The sequence below is a fragment of the Heterodontus francisci genome, unplaced genomic scaffold (assembly GCF_036365525.1).
Source record: "Heterodontus francisci isolate sHetFra1 unplaced genomic scaffold, sHetFra1.hap1 HAP1_SCAFFOLD_606, whole genome shotgun sequence".
NCBI lineage: Eukaryota > Metazoa > Chordata > Chondrichthyes > Heterodontiformes > Heterodontidae > Heterodontus > Heterodontus francisci.
The window spans coordinates 403473-425712 of NW_027140713.1; the positions used below are offsets into that span (position 1 = coordinate 403473).

Consider the following 22240-nt stretch of genomic DNA (forward strand, 5'->3'; position numbering starts at 1 on the left):
CAGGAACAAACAGTTCAGATAGACAGGGAGTTTCAGGGACAAACAGTTCTGATAGACAGGGAGGTTCAGGAACAAACAGTTCTGATAGACGGGGAGGTTCAGGAACAAACAGTTCAGATAGACGGGGAGTTTCAGCGACAAACAGTTCTGATAGACGGGGAGTTTCAGGAACAAACAGTTCAGATAGACAGGGAGTTTCAGGGACAAACAGTTCTGATAGATGGGGAGTTTCAGGAACAAACAGTTCAGATAGACAGGGAGTTTCAGGGACAAACAGTTCTGATAGACGGGGAAGTTCAGGAACAAACAGTTCTGATAGACGGGGAGGTTCAGGAACAAACAGTTCTGATAGATGGGGAGTTTCAGGGACAAACAGTTCTGATAGACGGGGAGGTTCAGGAACAAACAGTTCTGATAGACAGGGAGGTTCAGGGACAAACAGTTCTGATAGACGGGGAGTTTCAGGGACAAACAGTTCTGATAGACGGGGAGGTTCAGGAACAAACAGTTCTGATAGACGGGGAGTTTCAGGAACAAACAGTTCTGATAGACGGGGAGTTTCAGGGACAAACAGTTCTGATAGACGGGGAGGTTCAGGAACAAACAGTTCTGATAGACGGGGAGGTTCAGGAACAAACAGTTCTGATAGACGGGGAGGTTCAGGAACAAACAGTTCTGATAGACGGGGAGTTTCAGGGACAAACAGTTCTGATAGACGGGGAGGTTCAGGAACAAACAGTTCTGATAGACGGGGAGGATCAGGAACAAACAGTTCAGATAGACGGGGAGGTTCAGGAACAAACAGTTCTGATAGACGGGGAGTTTCAGGGACAAACAGTTCTGATAGACGGGGAGGTTCAGGAACAAACAGTTCTGATAGACGGGGAGTTTCAGGGACAAACAGTTCTGATAGACGGGGAGGTTCAGGAACAAACAGTTCTGAATGACGGGGAGTTTCAGGGACAAACAGTTCTGATAGACGGGGAGGTTCAGGAACAAACAGTTCTGATAGACGGGGAGTTTCAGGGACAAACAGTTCTGATAGACGGGGAGGTTCAGGAACAAACAGTTCTGATAGACGGGGAGGTTCAGGAACAAACAGTTCTGATAGACGGGGAGGTTCAGGGACAAACAGTTCTGATAGACGGGGGGTGCAGGGACAAACAGTTCTGATAGACGGGGAGGTTAAGGAACAAACAGTTCTGATAGACGGGGAGGTTCAGGGACAAACAGTTCTGATAGACGGGGGGTGCAGGGACAAACAGTTCTGATAGACGGGGAGGTTCAGGGACAAACAGTTCTGATAGACGGGGAGGATCAGGAACAAACAGTTCTGATCGACGGGGAGGTTCAGGGACAAACAGTTCTGATGGACAGGGAGTTTCAGGGACAAACAGTTCTGATAGACGGGGAGGATCAGGAACAAACAGTTCTGATAGACGGGGAGGTTCAGGGACAAACAGTTCTGATGGACAGGGAGGTTCAGGAACAAACAGTTCTGATAGACAGGGGGTGCAGGGACAAACAGTTCTGATAGACGGGGAGTTTCAGGGACAAACAGTTCTGATAGACGGGGAGGATCAGGAACAAACAGTTCTGATAGACGGGGAGGATCAGGAACAAACAGTTCTGATAGACGGGGAGTTTCAGGGACAAACAGATCTGATAGACGGGGAGGTTCAGGAACAAACAGTTCTGATAGACGGGGAGGTTCAGGAACAAACAGTTCAGATAGACGGGGAGGTTCAGGAACAAACAGTTCTGATAGATGGGGAGGTTCAGGGACAAACAGATCTGATAGACGGGGAGGTTCAGGAACAAACAGTTCTGATAGACGGGGAGGTTCAGGAACAAACAGTTCAGATAGACGGGGAGGTTCAGGAACAAACAGTTCTGATAGACGGGGAGGTTCAGGAACAAACAGTTCTGATAGACGGGGAGGTTCAGGAACAAACAGTTCTGATAGATGGGGAGTTTCAGGGACAAACAGTTCTGATAGACGGGGGGTGCAGGGACAAACAGTTCTGATAGACGGGGAGGTTCAGGAACAAACAGTTCTGATAGATGGGGAGGTTCAGGAACAAACAGTTCTGATAGACGGGGAGGTTCAGGGGCAAACAGTTCTGATAGACGGGGGGTGCAGGGACAAACAGTTCTGATAGACGGGGAGGTTCAGGAACAAACAGTTCTGATAGACGGGGAGGTTCAGGGACAAACAGTTCTGATAGACGGGGAGGTTCAGGAACAAACAGTTCTCATAGACGGGGAGGTTCAGGGACAAACAGTTCTGATAGACGGGGAGGTTCAGGAACAAACAGTTCTGATAGACGGGGAGGTTCAGGAACAAACAGTTCTGATAGACGGGGAGTTTCAGGGACAAACAGTTCTGATAGACGGGGAGGTTCAGGAACAAACAGTTCTGATAGACGGGGAGTTTCAGGGACAAACAGTTCTGATAGACGGGGAGGTTCAGGAACAAACAGTTCTGATAGACGGGGAGTTTCAGGGACAAACAGTTCTGATAGACGGGGAGGTTCAGGAACAAACAGTTCTGATAGACGGGGAGTTTCAGGGACAAACAGTTCTGATAGACGGGGAGGTTCAGGAACAAACAGTTCTGATAGACGGGGAGGTTCAGGAACAAACAGTTCTGATAGACGGGGAGGTTCAGGAACAAACAGTTCTGATAGACGGGGAGGTTCAGGGACAAACAGTTCTGATAGACGGGGGGTGCAGGGACAAACAGTTCTGATAGACGGGGAGGTTCAGGAACAAACAGTTCTGATAGACAGGGAGGTTCAGGGACAAACAGTTCTGATAGACGGGGGGTGCAGGGACAAACAGTTCTGATAGACGGGGAGGTTCAGGGACAAACAGTTCTGATAGACGGGGAGGATCAGGAACAAACAGTTCTGATAGACGGGGAGGTTCAGGGACAAACAGTTCTGATGGACAGGGAGTTTCAGGGACAAACAGTTCTGATAGACGGGGAGGATCAGGAACAAACAGTTCTGATAGACGGGGAGGTTCAGGGACAAACAGTTCTGATGGACAGGGAGGTTCAGGAACAAACAGTTCTGATAGACAGGGGGTGCAGGGACAAACAGTTCAGATAGACGGGGAGGTTCAGGAACAAACAGTTCTGATAGACGGGGAGGATCAGGAACAAACAGTTCTGATAGACGGGGAGGATCAGGAACAAACAGTTCTGATAGACGGGGAGGTTCAGGAACAAACAGTTCTGATAGACGGGGAGGTTCAGGGACAAACAGTTCTGATAGACGGGGAGGTTCAGGGACAAACAGTTCTGATAGACGGGGAGGATCAGGAACAAACAGTTCTGATAGACGGGGAGGTTCAGGGACAAACAGTTCTGATAGACGGGGAGGATCAGGAACAAACAGTTCTGATAGACGGGGAGGTTCAGGAACAAACAGTTCTGATAGACGGGGAGGTTCAGGGACAAACAGTTCTGATAGACGGGGAGGATCAGGAACAAACAGTTCTGATAGACGGGGAGGTTCAGGGACAAACAGTTCTGATAGACGGGGAGGTTCAGGGACAAACAGTTCTGATAGACGGGGAGGTTCAGGAACAAACAGTTCTGATAGACGGGGAGGATCAGGAACAAACAGTTCTGATAGACGGGGAGGTTCAGGGACAAACAGTTCTGATAGACGGGGAGTTTCAGGGACAAACAGTTCTGATAGACGGGGAGGTTCAGGAACAAACAGTTCTGATAGACGGGGAGTTTCAGGAACAAACAGTTCTGATAGACGGGGAGTTTCAGGGACAAACAGTTCTGATAGACGGGGAGGTTCAGGGACAAACAGTTCAGATAGACGGGGAGGTTCAGGAACAAACAGTTCTGATAGACGGGGAGGTTCAGGAACAAACAGTTCAGATAGACGGGGAGTTTCAGGGACAAACAGTTCTGATAGACGGGGAGGTTCAGGAACAAACAGTTCTGATAGACGGGGAGGTTCAGGAACAAACAGTTCTGATAGACGGGGAGTTTCAGGGACAAACAGTTCTGATAGACGGGGAGGTTCAGGAACAAACAGTTCTGATAGACGGGGAGTTTCAGGGACAAACAGTTCTGATAGACGGGGAGGTTCAGGAACAAACAGTTCTGATAGACGGGGAGTTTCAGGGACAAACAGTTCTGATAGACGGGGAGGTTCAGGAACAAACAGTTCTGATAGACGGGGAGTTTCAGGGACAAACAGTTCTGATAGACGGGGAGGTTCAGGAACAAACAGTTCTGATAGACGGGGAGGTTCAGGAACAAACAGTTCTGATAGACGGGGAGTTTCAGGGACAAACAGTTCTGATAGACGGGGAGGTTCAGGAACAAACAGTTCTGATAGACGGGGAGGTTCAGGAACAAACAGTTCTGATAGATGGGGAGTTTCAGGGACAAACAGTTCTGATAGACAGGGAGGTTCAGGAACAAACAGTTCAGATAGACGGGGAGGTTCAGGAACAAACAGTTCTGATAGATGGGGAGGTTCAGGAACAAACAGTTCTGATAGACGGGGAGGTTCAGGAACAAACAGTTCTGATAGATGGGGAGTTTCAGGGACAAACAGTTCTGATAGACGGGGAGGTTCAGGAACAAACAGTTCTGATAGATGGGGAGGTTCAGGAACAAACAGTTCTGATAGACGGGGAGGTTCAGGGACAAACAGTTCTGATAGACGGGGGGTGCAGGGACAAACAGTTCTGATAGACGGGGAGGTTCAGGAACAAACAGTTCTGATAGACGGGGAGGTTCAGGGACAAACAGTTCTGATAGACGGGGGGTGCAGGGACAAACAGTTCTGATAGACGGGGAGGTTCAGGGACAAACAGTTCTGATAGACGGGGAGGATCAGGAACAAACAGTTCTGATAGACGGGGAGGTTCAGGGACAAACAGTTCTGATGGACAGGGAGTTTCAGGGACAAACAGTTCTGATAGACGGGGAGCATCAGGAAGAAACAGTTCTGATAGACGGGGAGGTTCAGGGACAAACAGTTCTGATGGACAGGGAGGTTCAGGAACAAACAGTTCTGATAGACGGGGGGTGCAGGGACAAACAGTTCTGATAGACGGGGAGGTTCAGGAACAAACAGTTCTGATAGACGGGGAGGATCAGGAACAAACAGTTCTGATAGACGGGGAGGATCAGGAACAAACAGTTCTGATAGACGGGGAGGATCAGGAACAAACAGTTCTGATAGACGGGGAGGTTCAGGGACAAACAGTTCTGATAGACGGGGAGGTTCAGGAACAAACAGTTCTGATAGACGGGGAGGTTCAGGAACAAACAGTTCTGATAGACGGGGAGGTTCAGGAACAAACAGTTCTGATAGACGGGGAGTTTCAGGGACAAACAGTTCTGATAGACGGGGAGGTTCAGGGACAAACAGTTCTGATAGACGGGGAGGATCAGGAACAAACAGTTCAGATAGACGGGGAGTTTCAGGGACAAACAGTTCTGATAGACGGGGAGTTTCAGGGACAAACAGTTCTGATAGACGGGGAGGATCAGGAACAAACAGTTCTGATAGACGGGGAGGTTCAGGAACAAACAGTTCTGATAGACGGGGAGGTTCAGGGACAAACAGTTCTGATAGACGGGGAGGATCAGGAACAAACAGTTCTGATAGACGGGGAGGATCAGGAACAAACAGTTCTGATAGACGGGGAGGTTCAGGAACAAACAGTTCAGATAGACGGGGAGGTTCAGGGACAAACAGTTCTGATAGACGGGGAGGATCAGGAACAAACAGTTCTGATAAACGGGGAGGTTCAGGAACAAACAGTTCTGATAGACGGGGAGGTTCAGGGACAAACAGTTCTGATAGACGGGGAGGATCAGGAACAAACAGTTCTGATAGACGGGGAGGTTCAGGGACAAACAGTTCTGATAGACGGGGAGGTTCAGGGACAAACAGTTCTGATAGACGGGGAGGTTCAGGAACAAACAGTTCTGATAGACGGGGAGGTTCAGGGACAAACAGTTCTGATAGACGGGGAGGTTCAGGAACAAACAGTTCAGATAGACGGGGAGGTTCAGGAACAAACAGTTCTGATAGACGGGGAGGTTCAGGGACAAACAGTTCTGATAGACGGGGAGGTTCAGGGACAAACAGTTCTGATAGACGGGGAGGTTCAGGAACAAACAGTTCTGATAGACGGGGAGGTTCAGGGACAAACAGTTCTGATAGACGGGGAGGTTCAGGAACAAACAGTTCAGATAGACGGGGAGGTTCAGGAACAAACAGTTCTGATAGACGGGGAGGTTCAGGGACAAACAGTTCAGATAGACGGGGAGGTTCAGGAACAAACAGTTCTGATAGACGGGGAGGATCAGGGACAAACAGTTCAGATAGACGGGGAGTTTCAGGGACAAACAGTTCTGATAGACGGGGAGGTTCAGGAACAAACAGTTCTGATAGACGGGGAGGTTCAGGAACAAACAGTTCTGATAGACGGGGAGGTTCAGGGACAAACAGTTCTGATAGACGGGGGGTGCAGGGACAAACAGTTCTGATAGACGGGGAGGTTAAGGAACAAACAGTTCTGATAGACGGGGAGGTTCAGGGACAAACAGTTCTGATAGACGGGGGGTGCAGGGACAAACAGTTCTGATAGACGGGGAGGTTCAGGGACAAACAGTTCTGATAGACGGGGAGGATCAGGAACAAACAGTTCTGATCGACGGGGAGGTTCAGGGACAAACAGTTCTGATGGACAGGGAGTTTCAGGGACAAACAGTTCTGATAGACGGGGAGGATCAGGAACAAACAGTTCTGATAGACGGGGAGGTTCAGGGACAAACAGTTCTGATGGACAGGGAGGTTCAGGAACAAACAGTTCTGATAGACAGGGGGTGCAGGGACAAACAGTTCTGATAGACGGGGAGTTTCAGGGACAAACAGTTCTGATAGACGGGGAGGATCAGGAACAAACAGTTCTGATAGACGGGGAGGATCAGGAACAAACAGTTCTGATAGACGGGGAGTTTCAGGGACAAACAGATCTGATAGACGGGGAGGTTCAGGAACAAACAGTTCTGATAGACGGGGAGGTTCAGGAACAAACAGTTCAGATAGACGGGGAGGTTCAGGAACAAACAGTTCTGATAGATGGGGAGGTTCAGGGACAAACAGATCTGATAGACGGGGAGGTTCAGGAACAAACAGTTCTGATAGACGGGGAGGTTCAGGAACAAACAGTTCAGATAGACGGGGAGGTTCAGGAACAAACAGTTCTGATAGATGGGGAGGTTCAGGAACAAACAGTTCTGATAGACGGGGAGGTTCAGGAACAAACAGTTCTGATAGATGGGGAGTTTCAGGGACAAACAGTTCTGATAGACGGGGGGTGCAGGGACAAACAGTTCTGATAGATGGGGAGGTTCAGGAACAAACAGTTCTGATAGATGGGGAGGTTCAGGAACAAACAGTTCTGATAGACGGGGAGGTTCAGGGACAAACAGTTCTGATAGACGGGGGGTGCAGGGACAAACAGTTCTGATAGACGGGGAGGTTCAGGAACAAACAGTTCTGATAGACGGGGAGGTTCAGGGACAAACAGTTCTGATAGACGGGGAGGTTCAGGAACAAACAGTTCTCATAGACGGGGAGGTTCAGGGACAAACAGTTCTGATAGACGGGGAGGTTCAGGAACAAACAGTTCTGATAGACGGGGAGGTTCAGGAACAAACAGTTCTGATAGACGGGGAGTTTCAGGGACAAACAGTTCTGATAGACGGGGAGGTTCAGGAACAAACAGTTCTGATAGACGGGGAGTTTCAGGGACAAACAGTTCTGATAGACGGGGAGGTTCAGGAACAAACAGTTCTGATAGACGGGGAGTTTCAGGGACAAACAGTTCTGATAGACGGGGAGGTTCAGGAACAAACAGTTCTGATAGACGGGGAGTTTCAGGGACAAACAGTTCTGATAGACGGGGAGGTTCAGGAACAAACAGTTCTGATAGACGGGGAGGTTCAGGAACAAACAGTTCTGATAGACGGGGAGGTTCAGGAACAAACAGTTCTGATAGACGGGGAGGTTCAGGGACAAACAGTTCTGATAGACGGGGGGTGCAGGGACAAACAGTTCTGATAGACGGGGAGGTTCAGGAACAAACAGTTCTGATAGACAGGGAGGTTCAGGGACAAACAGTTCTGATAGACGGGGGGTGCAGGGACAAACAGTTCTGATAGACGGGGAGGTTCAGGGACAAACAGTTCTGATAGACGGGGAGGATCAGGGACAAACAGTTCTGATAGACGGGGGGTGCAGGGACAAACAGTTCTGATAGACGGGGAGGTTCAGGGACAAACAGTTCTGATAGACGGGGAGGATCAGGAACAAACAGTTCTGATAGACGGGGAGGTTCAGGGACAAACAGTTCTGATGGACAGGGAGTTTCAGGGACAAACAGTTCTGATAGACGGGGAGGATCAGGAACAAACAGTTCTGATAGACGGGGAGGTTCAGGGACAAACAGTTCTGATGGACAGGGAGGTTCAGGAACAAACAGTTCTGATAGACAGGGGGTGCACGGACAAACAGTTCAGATAGACGGGGAGGTTCAGGAACAAACAGTTCTGATAGACGGGGAGGATCAGGAACAAACAGTTCTGATAGACGGGGAGGATCAGGAACAAACAGTTCTGATAGACGGGGAGGTTCAGGAACAAACAGTTCTGATAGACGGGGAGGTTCAGGGACAAACAGTTCTGATAGACGGGGAGGATCAGGAACAAACAGTTCTGATAGACGGGGAGGTTCAGGGACAAACAGTTCTGATAGACGGGGAGGATCAGGAACAAACAGTTCTGATAGACGGGGAGGTTCAGGAACAAACAGTTCTGATAGACGGGGAGGTTCAGGGACAAACAGTTCTGATAGACGGGGAGGATCAGGAACAAACAGTTCTGATAGACGGGGAGGTTCAGGGACAAACAGTTCTGATAGACGGGGAGGTTCAGGGACAAACAGTTCTGATAGACGGGGAGGTTCAGGAACAAACAGTTCTGATAGACGGGGAGGTTCAGGGACAAACAGTTCTGATAGACGGGGAGGTTCAGGAACAAACAGTTCAGATAGACGGGGAGTTTCAGGGACAAACAGTTCTGATAGATGGGGAGTTTCAGGAACAAACAGTTCAGATAGACGGGGAGTTTCAGGGACAAACAGTTCTGATAGACGGGGAAGTTCAGGAACAAACAGTTCTGATAGACGGGGAGGTTCAGGGACAAACAGTTCTGATAGACGGGGAGTTTCAGGGACAAACAGTTCTGATAGACGGGGAGGTTCAGGAACAAACAGTTCTGATAGACGGGGAGTTTCAGGAACAAACAGTTCTGATAGACGGGGAGTTTCAGGGACAAACAGTTCTGATAGACGGGGAGGTTCAGGGACAAACAGTTCTGATAGACGGGGAGGTTCAGGAACAAACAGTTCTGATAGACGGGGAGGTTCAGGAACAAACAGTTCAGATAGACGGGGAGTTTCAGGGACAAACAGTTCTGATAGACGGGGAGGTTCAGGAACAAACAGTTCTGATAGACGGGGAGGTTCAGGAACAAACAGTTCTGATAGACGGGGAGTTTCAGGGACAAACAGTTCTGATAGACGGGGAGGTTCAGGAACAAACAGTTCTGATAGACGGGGAGTTTCAGGAACAAACAGTTCTGATAGACGGGGAGGTTCAGGAACAAACAGTTCTGATAGACGGGGAGTTTCAGGGACAAACAGTTCTGATAGACGGGGAGGTTCAGGAACAAACAGTTCTGATAGACGGGGAGTTTCAGGGACAAACAGTTCTGATAGACGGGGAGGTTCAGGAACAAACAGTTCTGATAGACGGGGAGGTTCAGGAACAAACAGTTCTGATAGACGGGGAGTTTCAGGGACAAACAGTTCTGATAGACGGGGAGGTTCAGGAACAAACAGTTCTGATAGACGGGGAGGTTCAGGAACAAACAGTTCTGATAGACGGGGAGTTTCAGGGACAAACAGTTCTGATAGACAGGGAGGTTCAGGAACAAACAGTTCAGATAGACGGGGAGGTTCAGGAACAAACAGTTCTGATAGATGGGGAGGTTCAGGAACAAACAGTTCTGATAGACGGGGAGGTTCAGGAACAAACAGTTCTGATAGATGGGGAGTTTCAGGGACAAACAGTTCTGATAGACGGGGAGGTTCAGGAACAAACAGTTCTGATAGATGGGGAGGTTCAGGAACAAACAGTTCTGATAGACGGGGAGGTTCAGGGACAAACAGTTCTGATAGACGGGGGGCGCAGGGACAAACAGTTCTGATAGACGGGGAGGTTCAGGAACAAACAGTTCTGATAGACGGGGAGGTTCAGGGACAAACAGTTCTGATAGACGGGGGGTGCAGGGACAAACAGTTCTGATAGACGGGGAGGTTCAGGGACAAACAGTTCTGATAGACGGGGAGGATCAGGAACAAACAGTTCTGATAGACGGGGAGGTTCAGGGACAAACAGTTCTGATGGACAGGGAGTTTCAGGGACAAACAGTTCTGATAGACGGGGAGCATCAGGAAGAAACAGTTCTGATAGACGGGGAGGTTCAGGGACAAACAGTTCTGATGGACAGGGAGGTTCAGGAACAAACAGTTCTGATAGACGGGGGGTGCAGGGACAAACAGTTCTGATAGACGGGGAGGTTCAGGAACAAACAGTTCTGATAGACGGGGAGGTTCAGGGACAAACAGTTCTGATAGACGGGGGGGTGCAGGAACAAACAGTTCTGATAGACGGGGAGGATCAGGAACAAACAGTTCTGATAGACGGGGAGGATCAGGAACAAACAGTTCTGATAGACGGGGAGGTTCAGGGACAAACAGTTCTGATAGACGGGGGGGTGCAGGGACAAACAGTTCTGATAGACGGGGAGGTTCAGGAACAAACAGTTCAGATAGACGGGGAGTTTCAGGGACAAACAGTTCTGATAGACGGGGAGGTTCAGGGACAAACAGTTCTGATAGACGGGGAGGTTCAGGAACAAACAGTTCTGATAGACGGGGAGGTTCAGGAACAAACAGTTCTGATAGACGGGGAGGTTCAGGAACAAACAGTTCTGATAGACGGGGAGTTTCAGGGACAAACAGTTCTGATAGACGGGGAGGTTCAGGGACAAACAGTTCTGATAGACGGGGAGGATCAGGAACAAACAGTTCAGATAGACGGGGAGTTTCAGGGACAAACAGTTCTGATAGACGGGGAGTTTCAGGGACAAACAGTTCTGATAGACGGGGAGGATCAGGAACAAACAGTTCTGATAGACGGGGAGGTTCAGGAACAAACAGTTCTGATAGACGGGGAGGTTCAGGGACAAACAGTTCTGATAGACGGGGAGGATCAGGAACAAACAGTTCTGATAGACGGGGAGGATCAGGAACAAACAGTTCTGATAGACGGGGAGGTTCAGGGACAAACAGTTCTGATAGACGGGGAGGATCAGGAACAAACAGTTCTGATAAACGGGGAGGTTCAGGAACAAACAGTTCTGATAGACGGGGAGGTTCAGGGACAAACAGTTCTGATAGACGGGGAGGATCAGGAACAAACAGTTCTGATAGACGGGGAGGTTCAGGGACAAACAGTTCTGATAGACGGGGAGGTTCAGGGACAAACAGTTCTGATAGACGGGGAGGTTCAGGAACAAACAGTTCTGATAGACGGGGAGGTTCAGGGACAAACAGTTCTGATAGACGGGGAGGTTCAGGAACAAACAGTTCAGATAGACGGGGAGGTTCAGGAACAAACAGTTCTGATAGACGGGGAGGTTCAGGGACAAACAGTTCTGATAGACGGGGAGGTTCAGGGACAAACAGTTCTGATAGACGGGGAGGTTCAGGAACAAACAGTTCTGATAGACGGGGAGGTTCAGGGACAAACAGTTCTGATAGACGGGGAGGTTCAGGAACAAACAGTTCAGATAGACGGGGAGGTTCAGGAACAAACAGTTCTGATAGACGGGGAGGTTCAGGGACAAACAGTTCAGATAGACGGGGAGGTTCAGGAACAAACAGTTCTGATAGACGGGGAGGATCAGGGACAAACAGTTCAGATAGACGGGGAGTTTCAGGGACAAACAGTTCTGATAGACGGGGAGGTTCAGGAACAAACAGTTCTGATAGACGGGGAGGTTCAGGAACAAACAGTTCTGATAGACGGGGAGGTTCAGGAACAAACAGTTCTGATAGACGGGGAGGATCAGGAACAAACAGTTCTGATAGACGGGGAGGTTCAGGAACAAACAGTTCTGATAGACGGGGAGTTTCAGGAACAAACAGTTCTGATAGACGGGGAGGATCAGGAACAAACAGTTCTGATAGACGGGGAGGTTCAGGAACAAACAGTTCTGATAGACGGGGAGGATCAGGAACAAACAGTTCAGATAGACGGGGAGGTTCAGGAACAAACAGTTCAGATAGACGGGGAGGTTCAGGAACAAACAGTTCTGATAGACGGGGAGGTTCAGGAACAAACAGTTCTGATAGACGGGGAGGATCAGGAACAAACAGTTCTGATAGACGGGGAGGATCAGGAACAAACAGTTCAGATAGACGGGGAGGTTCAGGAACAAACAGTTCAGATAGACGGGGAGGTTCAGGAACAAACAGTTCTGATAGACGGGGAGGATCAGGAACAAACAGTTCTGATAGACGGGGAGGTTCAGGAACAAACAGTTCAGATAGACGGGGAGGTTCAGGAACAAACAGTTCTGATAGACGGGGAGTTTCAGGAACAAACAGTTCTGATAGACGGGGAGTTTCAGGAACAAACAGTTCAGATAGACGGGGAGGTTCAGGAACAAACAGTTCTGATAGATGGGGAGTTTCAGGGACAAACAGTTCTGATAGACGGGGAGTTTCAGGAACAAACAGTTCTGATAGACGGGGAGGTTCAGGAACAAACAGTTCAGATAGACGGGGAGTTTCAGGAACAAACAGTTCTGATAGATGGGGAGTTTCAGGAACAAACAGTTCTGATAGACGGGGAGTTTCAGGAACAAACAGTTCTGATAGACGGGGAGTTTCAGGGACAAACAGTTCTGATAGACGGGGGGTGCAGGGACAAACAGTTCTGATAGACGGGGGGTGCAGGGACAAACAGTTCTGATAGACGGGGAGTTTCAGGGACAAACAGTTCTGATAGACGGGGAGTTTCAGGGACAAACAGTTCTGATAGACGGGGGGTGCAGGGACAAACAGTTCTGATAGACGGGGAGGTTCAGGAACAAACAGTTCAGATAGATGGGGAGTTTCAGGAACAAACAGTTCTGATAGACGGGGAGGTTCAGGAACAAACAGTTCAGATAGACGGGGAGTTTCAGGGACAAACAGTTCTGATAGACGGGGAGGTTCAGGAACAAACAGTTCTGATAGACGGGGAGGTTCAGGAACAAACAGTTCTGATAGACGGGGAGGATCAGGAACAAACAGTTCAGATAGACGGGGAGGTTCAGGAACAAACAGTTCTGATAGACGGGGAGGTTCAGGAACAAACTGTTCTGATAGACGGGGAGGATCAGGAACAAACAGTTCTGATAGACGGGGAGTTTCAGGAACAAACAGTTCTGATAGACGGGGAGGTTCAGGGACAAACAGTTCTGATAGACGGGGAGGTTCAGGAACAAACAGTTCTGATAGACGGGGAGGATCAGGAACAAACAGTTCTGATAGACGTTGGGTGCAGGGACAAACAGTTCTGATAGACGGGGAGGTTCAGGGACAAACAGTTCTGATAGACGGGGAGGTTCAGGAACAAACAGTTCTGATAGACGGGGAGGTTCAGGAACAAACAGTTCTGATAGACGGGGAGGTTCAGGAACAAACAGTTCTGATAGACGGGGAGGTTCAGGAACAAACAGTTCTGATAGACGGGGTGGTTCAGGGACAAACAGTTCTGATAGACGTTGGGTGCAGGGACAAACAGTTCTGATAGACGGGGAGGTTCAGGGACAAACAGTTCTGATAGACGGGGAGGTTCAGGAACAAACAGTTCTGATAGACGGGGAGGTTCAGGAACAAACAGTTCTGATAGACGGGGAGGTTCAGGAACAAACAGTTCTGATAGACGGGGAGGTTCAGGAACAAACAGTTCTGATAGACGGGGAGGATCAGGAACAAACAGTTCTGATAGACGGGGAGGTTCAGGAACAAACAGTTCTGATAGACGGGGAGGTTCAGGAACAAACAGTTCTGATAGACGGGGAGGTTCAGGAACAAACAGTTCTGATAGACGGGGAGGTTCAGGAACAAACAGTTCTGATAGACGGGGTGGTTCAGGGACAAACAGTTCTGATAGACGTTGGGTGCAGGGACAAACAGTTCTGATAGACGGGGAGGTTCAGGGACAAACAGTTCTGATAGACGGGGAGGTTCAGGAACAAACAGTTCTGATAGACGGGGAGGTTCAGGAACAAACAGTTCTGATAGACGGGGAGGTTCAGGAACAAACAGTTCTGATAGACGGGGAGGTTCAGGAACAAACAGTTCTGATAGACGGGGAGGATCAGGAACAAACAGTTCTGATAGACGGGGAGGTTCAGGAACAAACAGTTCTGATAGATGGGGAGTTTCAGGGACAAACAGTTCTGATAGACGTTGGGTGCAGGGACAAACAGTTCTGATAGACGGGGAGGTTAAGGGACAAACAGTTCTGTTAGACGGGGAGGTTCAGGAACAAACAGTTCTGATAGACGGGGAGGTTCAGGAACAAACAGTTCTGATAGACGGGGAGGATCAGGAACAAACAGTTCTGATAGACGGGGAGGTTCAGGAACAAACAGCTCTGATAGATGGGGAGGTTCAGGAACAAACAGCTCTGATCGACGGGGAATGTTCTGGAATGCGCAGTCCAGATGGACATAGAACATTCTGCAATGTCCAATCCATATTCATGGGCAGCGCTCTGGTACCTACCTTTCCGATGAGGGGATGTAGTTTTCGTCCTTGGGATCATCGAAGAATTGATACTCATCATCAGAGTCCACTTCAGTTAACTGCTCCTCATCCTCCTCATATTCGTCATCACTGAGAGGAAGAGGAAGTGAGTGAGTCACTGATCGTGCGATTCAATGATCGTGAGCGTGTTAAGAGATTCGATCAGCGTCACTGCTCATTCCCGTTCCCTCACTAGAAAATACCCTGACCCACCTTCCCTAGGTCCAAAGTGGGTCACGTCACATTTCCCCAGTTTTTCCACTCACTTACAACAAAATAAACTGCCTTTCTTTAGGCGCTTTACCCCAAGGATAAACAGGAGCAATTATCAAATAAAATTTGACACTGAGCCACATAAGGAGACGAGGAGTCTGACAGAGAGGAGGAGGAGGAGTCTGACAGAGAGGAGGAGGAGGAGTCTGACAGAGAGGAGGAGGAGGAGTCTGACAGAGAGGAGGAGGAGGAGTCTGACAGAGAGGAGGAGGAGGAGTCTGACAGAGAGGAGGAGGAGGAGTCTGACAGAGAGGAGGAGGAGGAGTCTGACAGAGAGGAGGAGGAGGAGTCTGACAGAGAGGAGGAGGAGGAGTCTGACAGAGGAGGAGGAGGAGTCTGACAGAGAGGAGGAGGAGTCTGACAGAGAGGAGGAGGAGGCTGACAGAGAGGAGGAGGAGGCTGACAGAGAGGAGGAGGTGCGAGACCATGGAGGGGTTTGAAAACAAGAATGAGAGTCAATGAACATCAGTGAGCATGGGGTGATGGGTGAAAGCGACTTGGTGCAGTGAGGGTACAGAGAGCAGAATTTTGGATCAGTTTAAGTTTGCGTAGGGTGGAAGCTGACAGTCCGGCGAGGAGAGCAGTGGAATATCCGAGTCTAGAGGTAACAAAGGCACGGATGAGGTTTTCAGCAACAGATGAGCAGAGGCAGGGAATGGAGGTGAACATTAATCCATCACTGTCCCTTTGCAACTTTCTTCTCCCATTTACAGTTTTCTGTGCCACCCAACTTGATGTTGTTGGAGAACTTAGTTCTATGGCTCACTATTCCTTCATCCACGTCATTTGTCACAGTGACAAGTTCAGACCCTGTACACATCCCTTGGCGTGGGGGAGAAGGGCACCATGCACCACATCCTGCTAATTTGAGTACCTATCCATTATCCCTTCTTTGTCTCCTACTTGTGAAATAATTCCCTATCCAATCGGATTCCACGAACTCTCATTTTTGTGAACAATCTCTTACCGGGAACAGTAGCATAAGTGGTTACGTTCTAATACAAGAGGAAAATACTGCGGTTGCTGGAAATCTGAATTAAAAACAGAAAATGCTGGAAATAGCGGGTCTGGCAGCATCTGTGGAGACAAAACAGAGTTCACATTGAAAGGTCACAGAGCAGAAACGTTAACTCTGTTTCTCTCGACAGATGCTGCCAGACCTGCTAAGTATTTCCAGCGTTTCGGGTTTTTAATAGTTATGTTGCAAAACTAGTAAGCTTGGACTAATGATGCAGAGACACGAGTTCAAAAACCACCTCACAGCTGGGAGAACTAAATTCAAATAACTAAATAAATACGGAATTAAAAAAAGCTAGTCCCAGTCAGGGTGACTGTGCAATTACCAGATCACCAGAAAAACCCCATCTGCTCCACTTATGTCTTTGAGGGAAGGAAATGTGATTTCCTTACCCGATAGGCGACTCCACACTAATGTGGTTGACTCTTCACTGCTCTCTGAAATAGTCCAGCTAGCTACTCAGTTGTCAAGAAGGTGGCTCACCTATGGGGATATTGCAGAAAAATGGTGTTCAGGTAGAAGATCAGCCCTGATCTAGTTGAATGGCCTACTTCCTATTTAAATGTTCTCAAGGGCAATTAGGAATGGTCAATAAATGTTGGCCTAGCCAGAGAAACTCGCATCCTATGAATTTAAAAAAAAATCTGGAACAGTCAAATGCCTTCTGGAAGTCCTTATAAATAATATCCATAAGTACCACTTTATCTATGATTATCTCCTCGAAAAATTCAACCATGTTGCTTGGACATGATTTACCCTTTGCCAATACACGCTGCCTCTTACTTTTTTCCCCCAATTCATTCACAGGACATGCATGTCACTGGCAAGGCCAGCATTTGTTGCCCATGCCTAATTGTGCTCGAGAAGGGGGTGATGAATGGCCTTCTAGAACTGCTGGTCTAAACACACCCACGGTGCTGTTAGGGAGGGAGTTCCAGGATTTGACCCGACCACAGTGAGGGAATGGCAAACTGCTGCGTGACGAAGGGAAACTTGCAGGTGGTGGTGCTCCCTTGCGCCTATCCTCGTGCTTCTGGGTGGTAGCGATCGCGGGCTTGGAAGATGCCCAAGGAGCCGTGGCGAGTTGCCACAGTGCATCTTGCAGATGGTACACACTGCTGCTACAGTGCGCCAGTGGTGGAGGGAGTGAATGCTTAAGGTGGTGGGTGGGCTGTCAACCAAGTGGGCTGCTTTGTCTTGGATGGTCATAGAGTCACAATAGCACAGGAGGAGGCCACTGTGCCATCGAATCCATGCCAGCTCTCTGTCGAGCAATCCAATAAGTTGCATTCCCCTGCTCTATCCCCACAGCCCTGCAAGTTTATTTCTCTTAAGTTTAGTTTAGTTTACAGATACAGCACTGAAACAGGCCCTTCAGCCCACCAAGTCTGTGCCGACCATCAACCACCCATTTATACTAATCCTACACTAATCCCATATTCCTACCACATCCCCACCTGTCCCTATATTTCCCTACCACCTACCTATACTAGGGGCAATTTATAATGGCCAATTTACCTATCAGCCTGCAAGTCTTTGGCATGTGGGAGGAAACCGGAGCACCCGGAGGAAACCCACGCAGACACAGGGAAAACTTGCAAACTCCACAGAGGCAATACCCAGAATTTAACCTGGATCGCTGGAGCTGTGAGGCTGTGGTGCTAACCACTGCACCACTGTGCCGCCCAACTGCCTAACCAACTTCCTTTTGAAATCATTCTTCACCTCTGCTTCCACCACCCTCGTATTCAGCAATTTCCAGGTCATTACCACTCGCTGTGTAATAAACGATCTTCCGAACATTCCCCCTGCAGCTCTTGCCCAAAACCTTGAATCTGTGTCCTCGGGTCCTTGTACCATCAGCTAATGCAAACAGCCTTTCTTGTTCACCTGTCAAATCTCCCTTTAATTGCCATTGAGTATATATTGCCTCGCCCTATCCGTTCTGCCAAAATGCATCACCTCATACTTCTCTGTACTAAATTCTATTTGCCACTTGTCTGATGGTTATGCAACCCTATCTATGTCCTGTTGCAAATGATTGGCATCATCCTCACTGTCTGCCACACCTCCAAGTTTGGTATCAATGCCAAATTTTGAAGTTTTACTCTATATCACAATGAATCAAAAAAAAAAGGCAGTGGTCCTCACACTGAACCTTGGGGAACACCACAGTCTGAACCAACATGGGGATGTTGGCACGCACATGTGCAGATTCATACTGGCAAGCTGGCAAATGTTCAGACACACTGATGACATCAGCGATCACTCTGCACATGCTCTGTGTTCTCCGGAGACACTTTGATATTCAAATTGTCTCACTGCCTGTTAAGGACAAAAGGATACATTCCAGGCTGGGAGGTGTCAATTACATCCAACCTGAAAACATCAAGCGACATTCCAAAATTGAGTGTACTTCTGAAACAAAGGGCATGAAGTAGCCACATCTTGGGCCACTGTGCGGTCAAAACGGAGAGGGGGGACACCGCGCGGTCAAAACGCAGAGGGGGCCACCGCGCGGTCAAAACGCAGAGGGGGCCACCGCGCGGTCAAAACGCAGAGGGGGCCACCGCGCGGTCAAAACGCAGAGGGGGCCACCGCGCGGTCAAAACGCAGAGGGGGCCACCGCGCGGTCAAAACGCAGAGGGGGCCACCGCGCGGTCAAAACGCAGAGGGGGCCACCGCGCGGTCAAAACGCAGAGGGGGCCACCGCGCGGTCAAAACGCAGTGGGCCGTGCATTTCCTAGTAGGCTAATGTGAGGTTTTTACCTTTGAAGGCAGCTCTCTCGATAGACCAAAGAGAGCGAGATCACAAAAACATCACATAAAGGAGGGGGCAGGCCCGGCATGGAAGCAGGGAGGGCTATTTGCTCTGTACCTAACCTCACATAGAGATGAACACTACCCCAGAAACAATGCACCTGGAAGTAACAAGGGAAGATCGCGAGATCTCACCTAGTCAACAACAGCTCAGTCTCTGCAAATTGCACCGCTGACTCCTGGGAGCCTGCATCTTGTACCTCTGACTCCTGGGAACCTGCAACCTGTACCTCTGACTCCTGGGACACTGCATCATGTACCTCTGACTCCTGGGAAACTGCATCTTGTACCTCTGACTCCTGGGACACTGCAACAGACAGACAGCAGTTGCAGACAATCAAAGAACTGCCCCGTATCGCCAAAACAAAACAGTGCCCGTGCCTGATACGACACTGAGCATCCCCCACATCATCCTAAATGAATGCAACAGGCCAACAGCACACACGGGCTGTCAAACACATCCCCCCCTACCCACACAGCCCCTCCCGCCCACACCCTCCTGCTTGCCGCTCACACGCAGCACCCACTTCCCACCCACCCACACCCCTCCCCCGTGCCCACAGACAAAGCCCCCACCGCACAACCCCCCCCCCCCCCCCCACCCCAGGTGCGCACACGTGTGCCCCCCACACCCACAACACACGCAGCACTCACTGTGTCTGGCCCCCTCCCCTCACACACTGCCTCAGCCCACCAAATCCCTCCCCCACCCCCCAACCGCCTCCCCCTCCAGCAACACAGACACACACTCACCCCGACACAGCCAGTCCCTACTGATTCTAACCTCACCTTCCTGCTGCTGTTTCTCCTCCCTGGTCCATGCTGTTTTCTTCGGCTGCTCCTCACTGTCTGACTCGCACACCAGCTGGAGAAGGTCGGCGTTGTCCAGTTCCGCTGGCGCACGGCCTGGCTTCCTGCGGTTTCTGCGGGGTCTGCCCGGCGTAACAGCCTGTTGGGGAGGGACCTCCTCGTTGACAGGGGTGCACTGCTCAACGCCGGGATTGTGGCCTGCCTTTGCCTCAGCCTGGACGGCCTGCCCCGGGGATTTTGGCCTGGGAGCCTCCTCCCGGCCCTTGCTCTTGTCCTCAGGTAATACCGCATTAATGCTGCACACAGGTTCTCCATCCACCTTCGACTGGCAACTTGCCCCTCCTGCGCCTGTCTCTGTCGTGATGCTGGAGTCTTTCTCTTTCACCTGCTCATCACTGGACACTTCCTGAGAACCCTCCTTTGTCGTTTTCTCTGACCCCAGCCTGACCCGCTTGCCATTGGCCGGCAGGGTGCTGAGGACCCGCCTCCTGAGTCGGCCAGTGTTGAGAGCAGGAGCCCGGGCCTGTCGCGGCTCTCCACTGCACTCCTCCGCTCCCTTCCTGGATGCCAGCATCTCCCAGGAGTAGGAGTGGCCTCCGGCACAGGTCCACACCACAGTCACTGAGTCATCAACACGCCCAGACACGATGGACTTTAGGTTCGGGATGAAGCCACAGTCCCTGCTGTGGTCATGTGACCAGACCATCAGCTGACGCAAGGCATCGCAGGAGGTGTGCAGATGGTCAATGTTTTCAGCCGAACAAACCTTCCCTGGGCAAGACAGAACAACAGATTAAGTTAAAGAAAGAGTAAAACTCCCTCTACACTGTCCCCATCAAACACTCCCAGGACAGGTACAGTACGGAGGTTAGTTACAGAGTAAAGCTCCCTCTACACTGTCCCCATCAAACACTCCCAGGACAGGTACAGCACGGAGGTCAGTTACAGAGTAAAGCTCCCTCTACACTGTCCCCATCAAACACTCCCAGGACAGGTACAGTACAGGGGTTAGATACAGAGTAAAGCTCCCTCTACACTGTCCCCCATCAAACACTCCCAGGACAGGTACAGTACGGGGTTAGATAGAGAGTAAAGCTCCCTCTACACTGTCTCATCAAACACTCCCAGGACAGGTACAGTACGGGGTTAGATTGAGAGTAAAGCTCCCTCTCCACTGTCTCATCAAACACTCCCAGGACAGGTACAGTACAGGGTTAGATAGAGAGTAAAGCTCCCTCTCCACTGTCTCATCAAACACTCCCAGGACAGGTACAGCACGGAGGTCAGTTACAGAGTAAAGCTCCCTCTACACTGTCCCCATCAAACACTCCCAGGACATGTACAGTACGGGGTTAGATACAGAGTAAAGCTCCCTCTGCACTGTCTCATTAAACGCTCCCAGGACAGGTACAGTACAGGGGTTAGATACAGAGTAAAGCTCCCTCTACACTGTCCCCCATCAAACACTCCCAGGACAGGTACAGTACGGGGTTAGATAGAGAGTAAAGCTCCCTCTACACTGTCTCATCAAACACTCCCAGGACAGGTACAGTACGGGGTTAGATTGAGAGTAAAGCTCCCTCTCCACTGTCTCATCAAACACTCCCAGGACAGGTACAGTACAGGGTTAGATAGAGAGTAAAGCTCCCTCTCCACTGTCTCATCAAACACTCCCAGGACAGGTACAGTACAGGGGTTGGCTGCTTCCTAATTGGGACTCCAAAGTGCATCAACGAGGTGCAGCTGACAGTGCTGCAGTCAGTTGCTGGAGAGGGAGAACTGAGGAGAAACTGCAAAAACTTTGAACAACATTTGCTGCAGAGGAGGAAAGACTTTTGGAATAAGCCTGTACTTTGAGGTGGGTGTTGAGCACCAGACTCTTATTTCATTTGGACTGTTGTGGGAGGTGGAAGAGGCCAGAAGAACAAGGGGTGGGAGCTATATAATTCTGCAGGGAGCTGTGCAGTTGCACTAAAGTTGCAGGGAAGCTCCCTCCCCACCCCAATTGCCCAGCCTGAGTCAGCTGAAGTTGCCTGGCTAATATACAGAAGGGGATAGATAGTGCCTGGGCAGCTTCAGCTGACCCAGGTGAAGACGCCTCCCCCAACCAGAAGACCGTAAGACCAAGTGTGCTGGCAGAGACTGTTTCAAGTGTGCTGTGTGCACCACCTCCAGAAAGGAAAAGAAAGTCATCCCTTGCAGCCTGTCTTTCCCTCTCCTCTAGTCCCTCAGCTGCACCCCTAACCTGTTGTTTGTTTGTTTGTTTTGTGCATCTTAAAATTATTTTCAAGCCTACAATTTGGGGTGGGTTAGCTCTTAGACCCATGGCAAG

General features: G+C 49.9%; 1 protein-coding gene across 2 annotated transcripts in view; it reads right to left on the minus strand.

Annotated features, from left to right (window-relative positions):
- Window positions 1-22240, minus strand: part of LOC137360542 (E3 ubiquitin-protein ligase ZFP91-like) — a 57772-nt gene that overhangs the window by 29842 nt on the left and 5690 nt on the right. The window contains exons 2-4 of one of the 2 annotated variants that reach the window (XM_068025945.1): window positions 19888-20679; window positions 19234-19405; window positions 14967-15077 (exon numbers count right to left, since the gene is read on the minus strand). In XM_068025945.1, the coding sequence (XP_067882046.1) occupies window positions 14967-15077; window positions 19234-19405; window positions 19888-20679 (1075 nt within the window). The remainder of the gene's footprint in view (window positions 1-14966; window positions 15078-19233; window positions 19406-19887; window positions 20680-22240) is intronic. The other variant, XM_068025946.1, reaches the window with a different exon arrangement.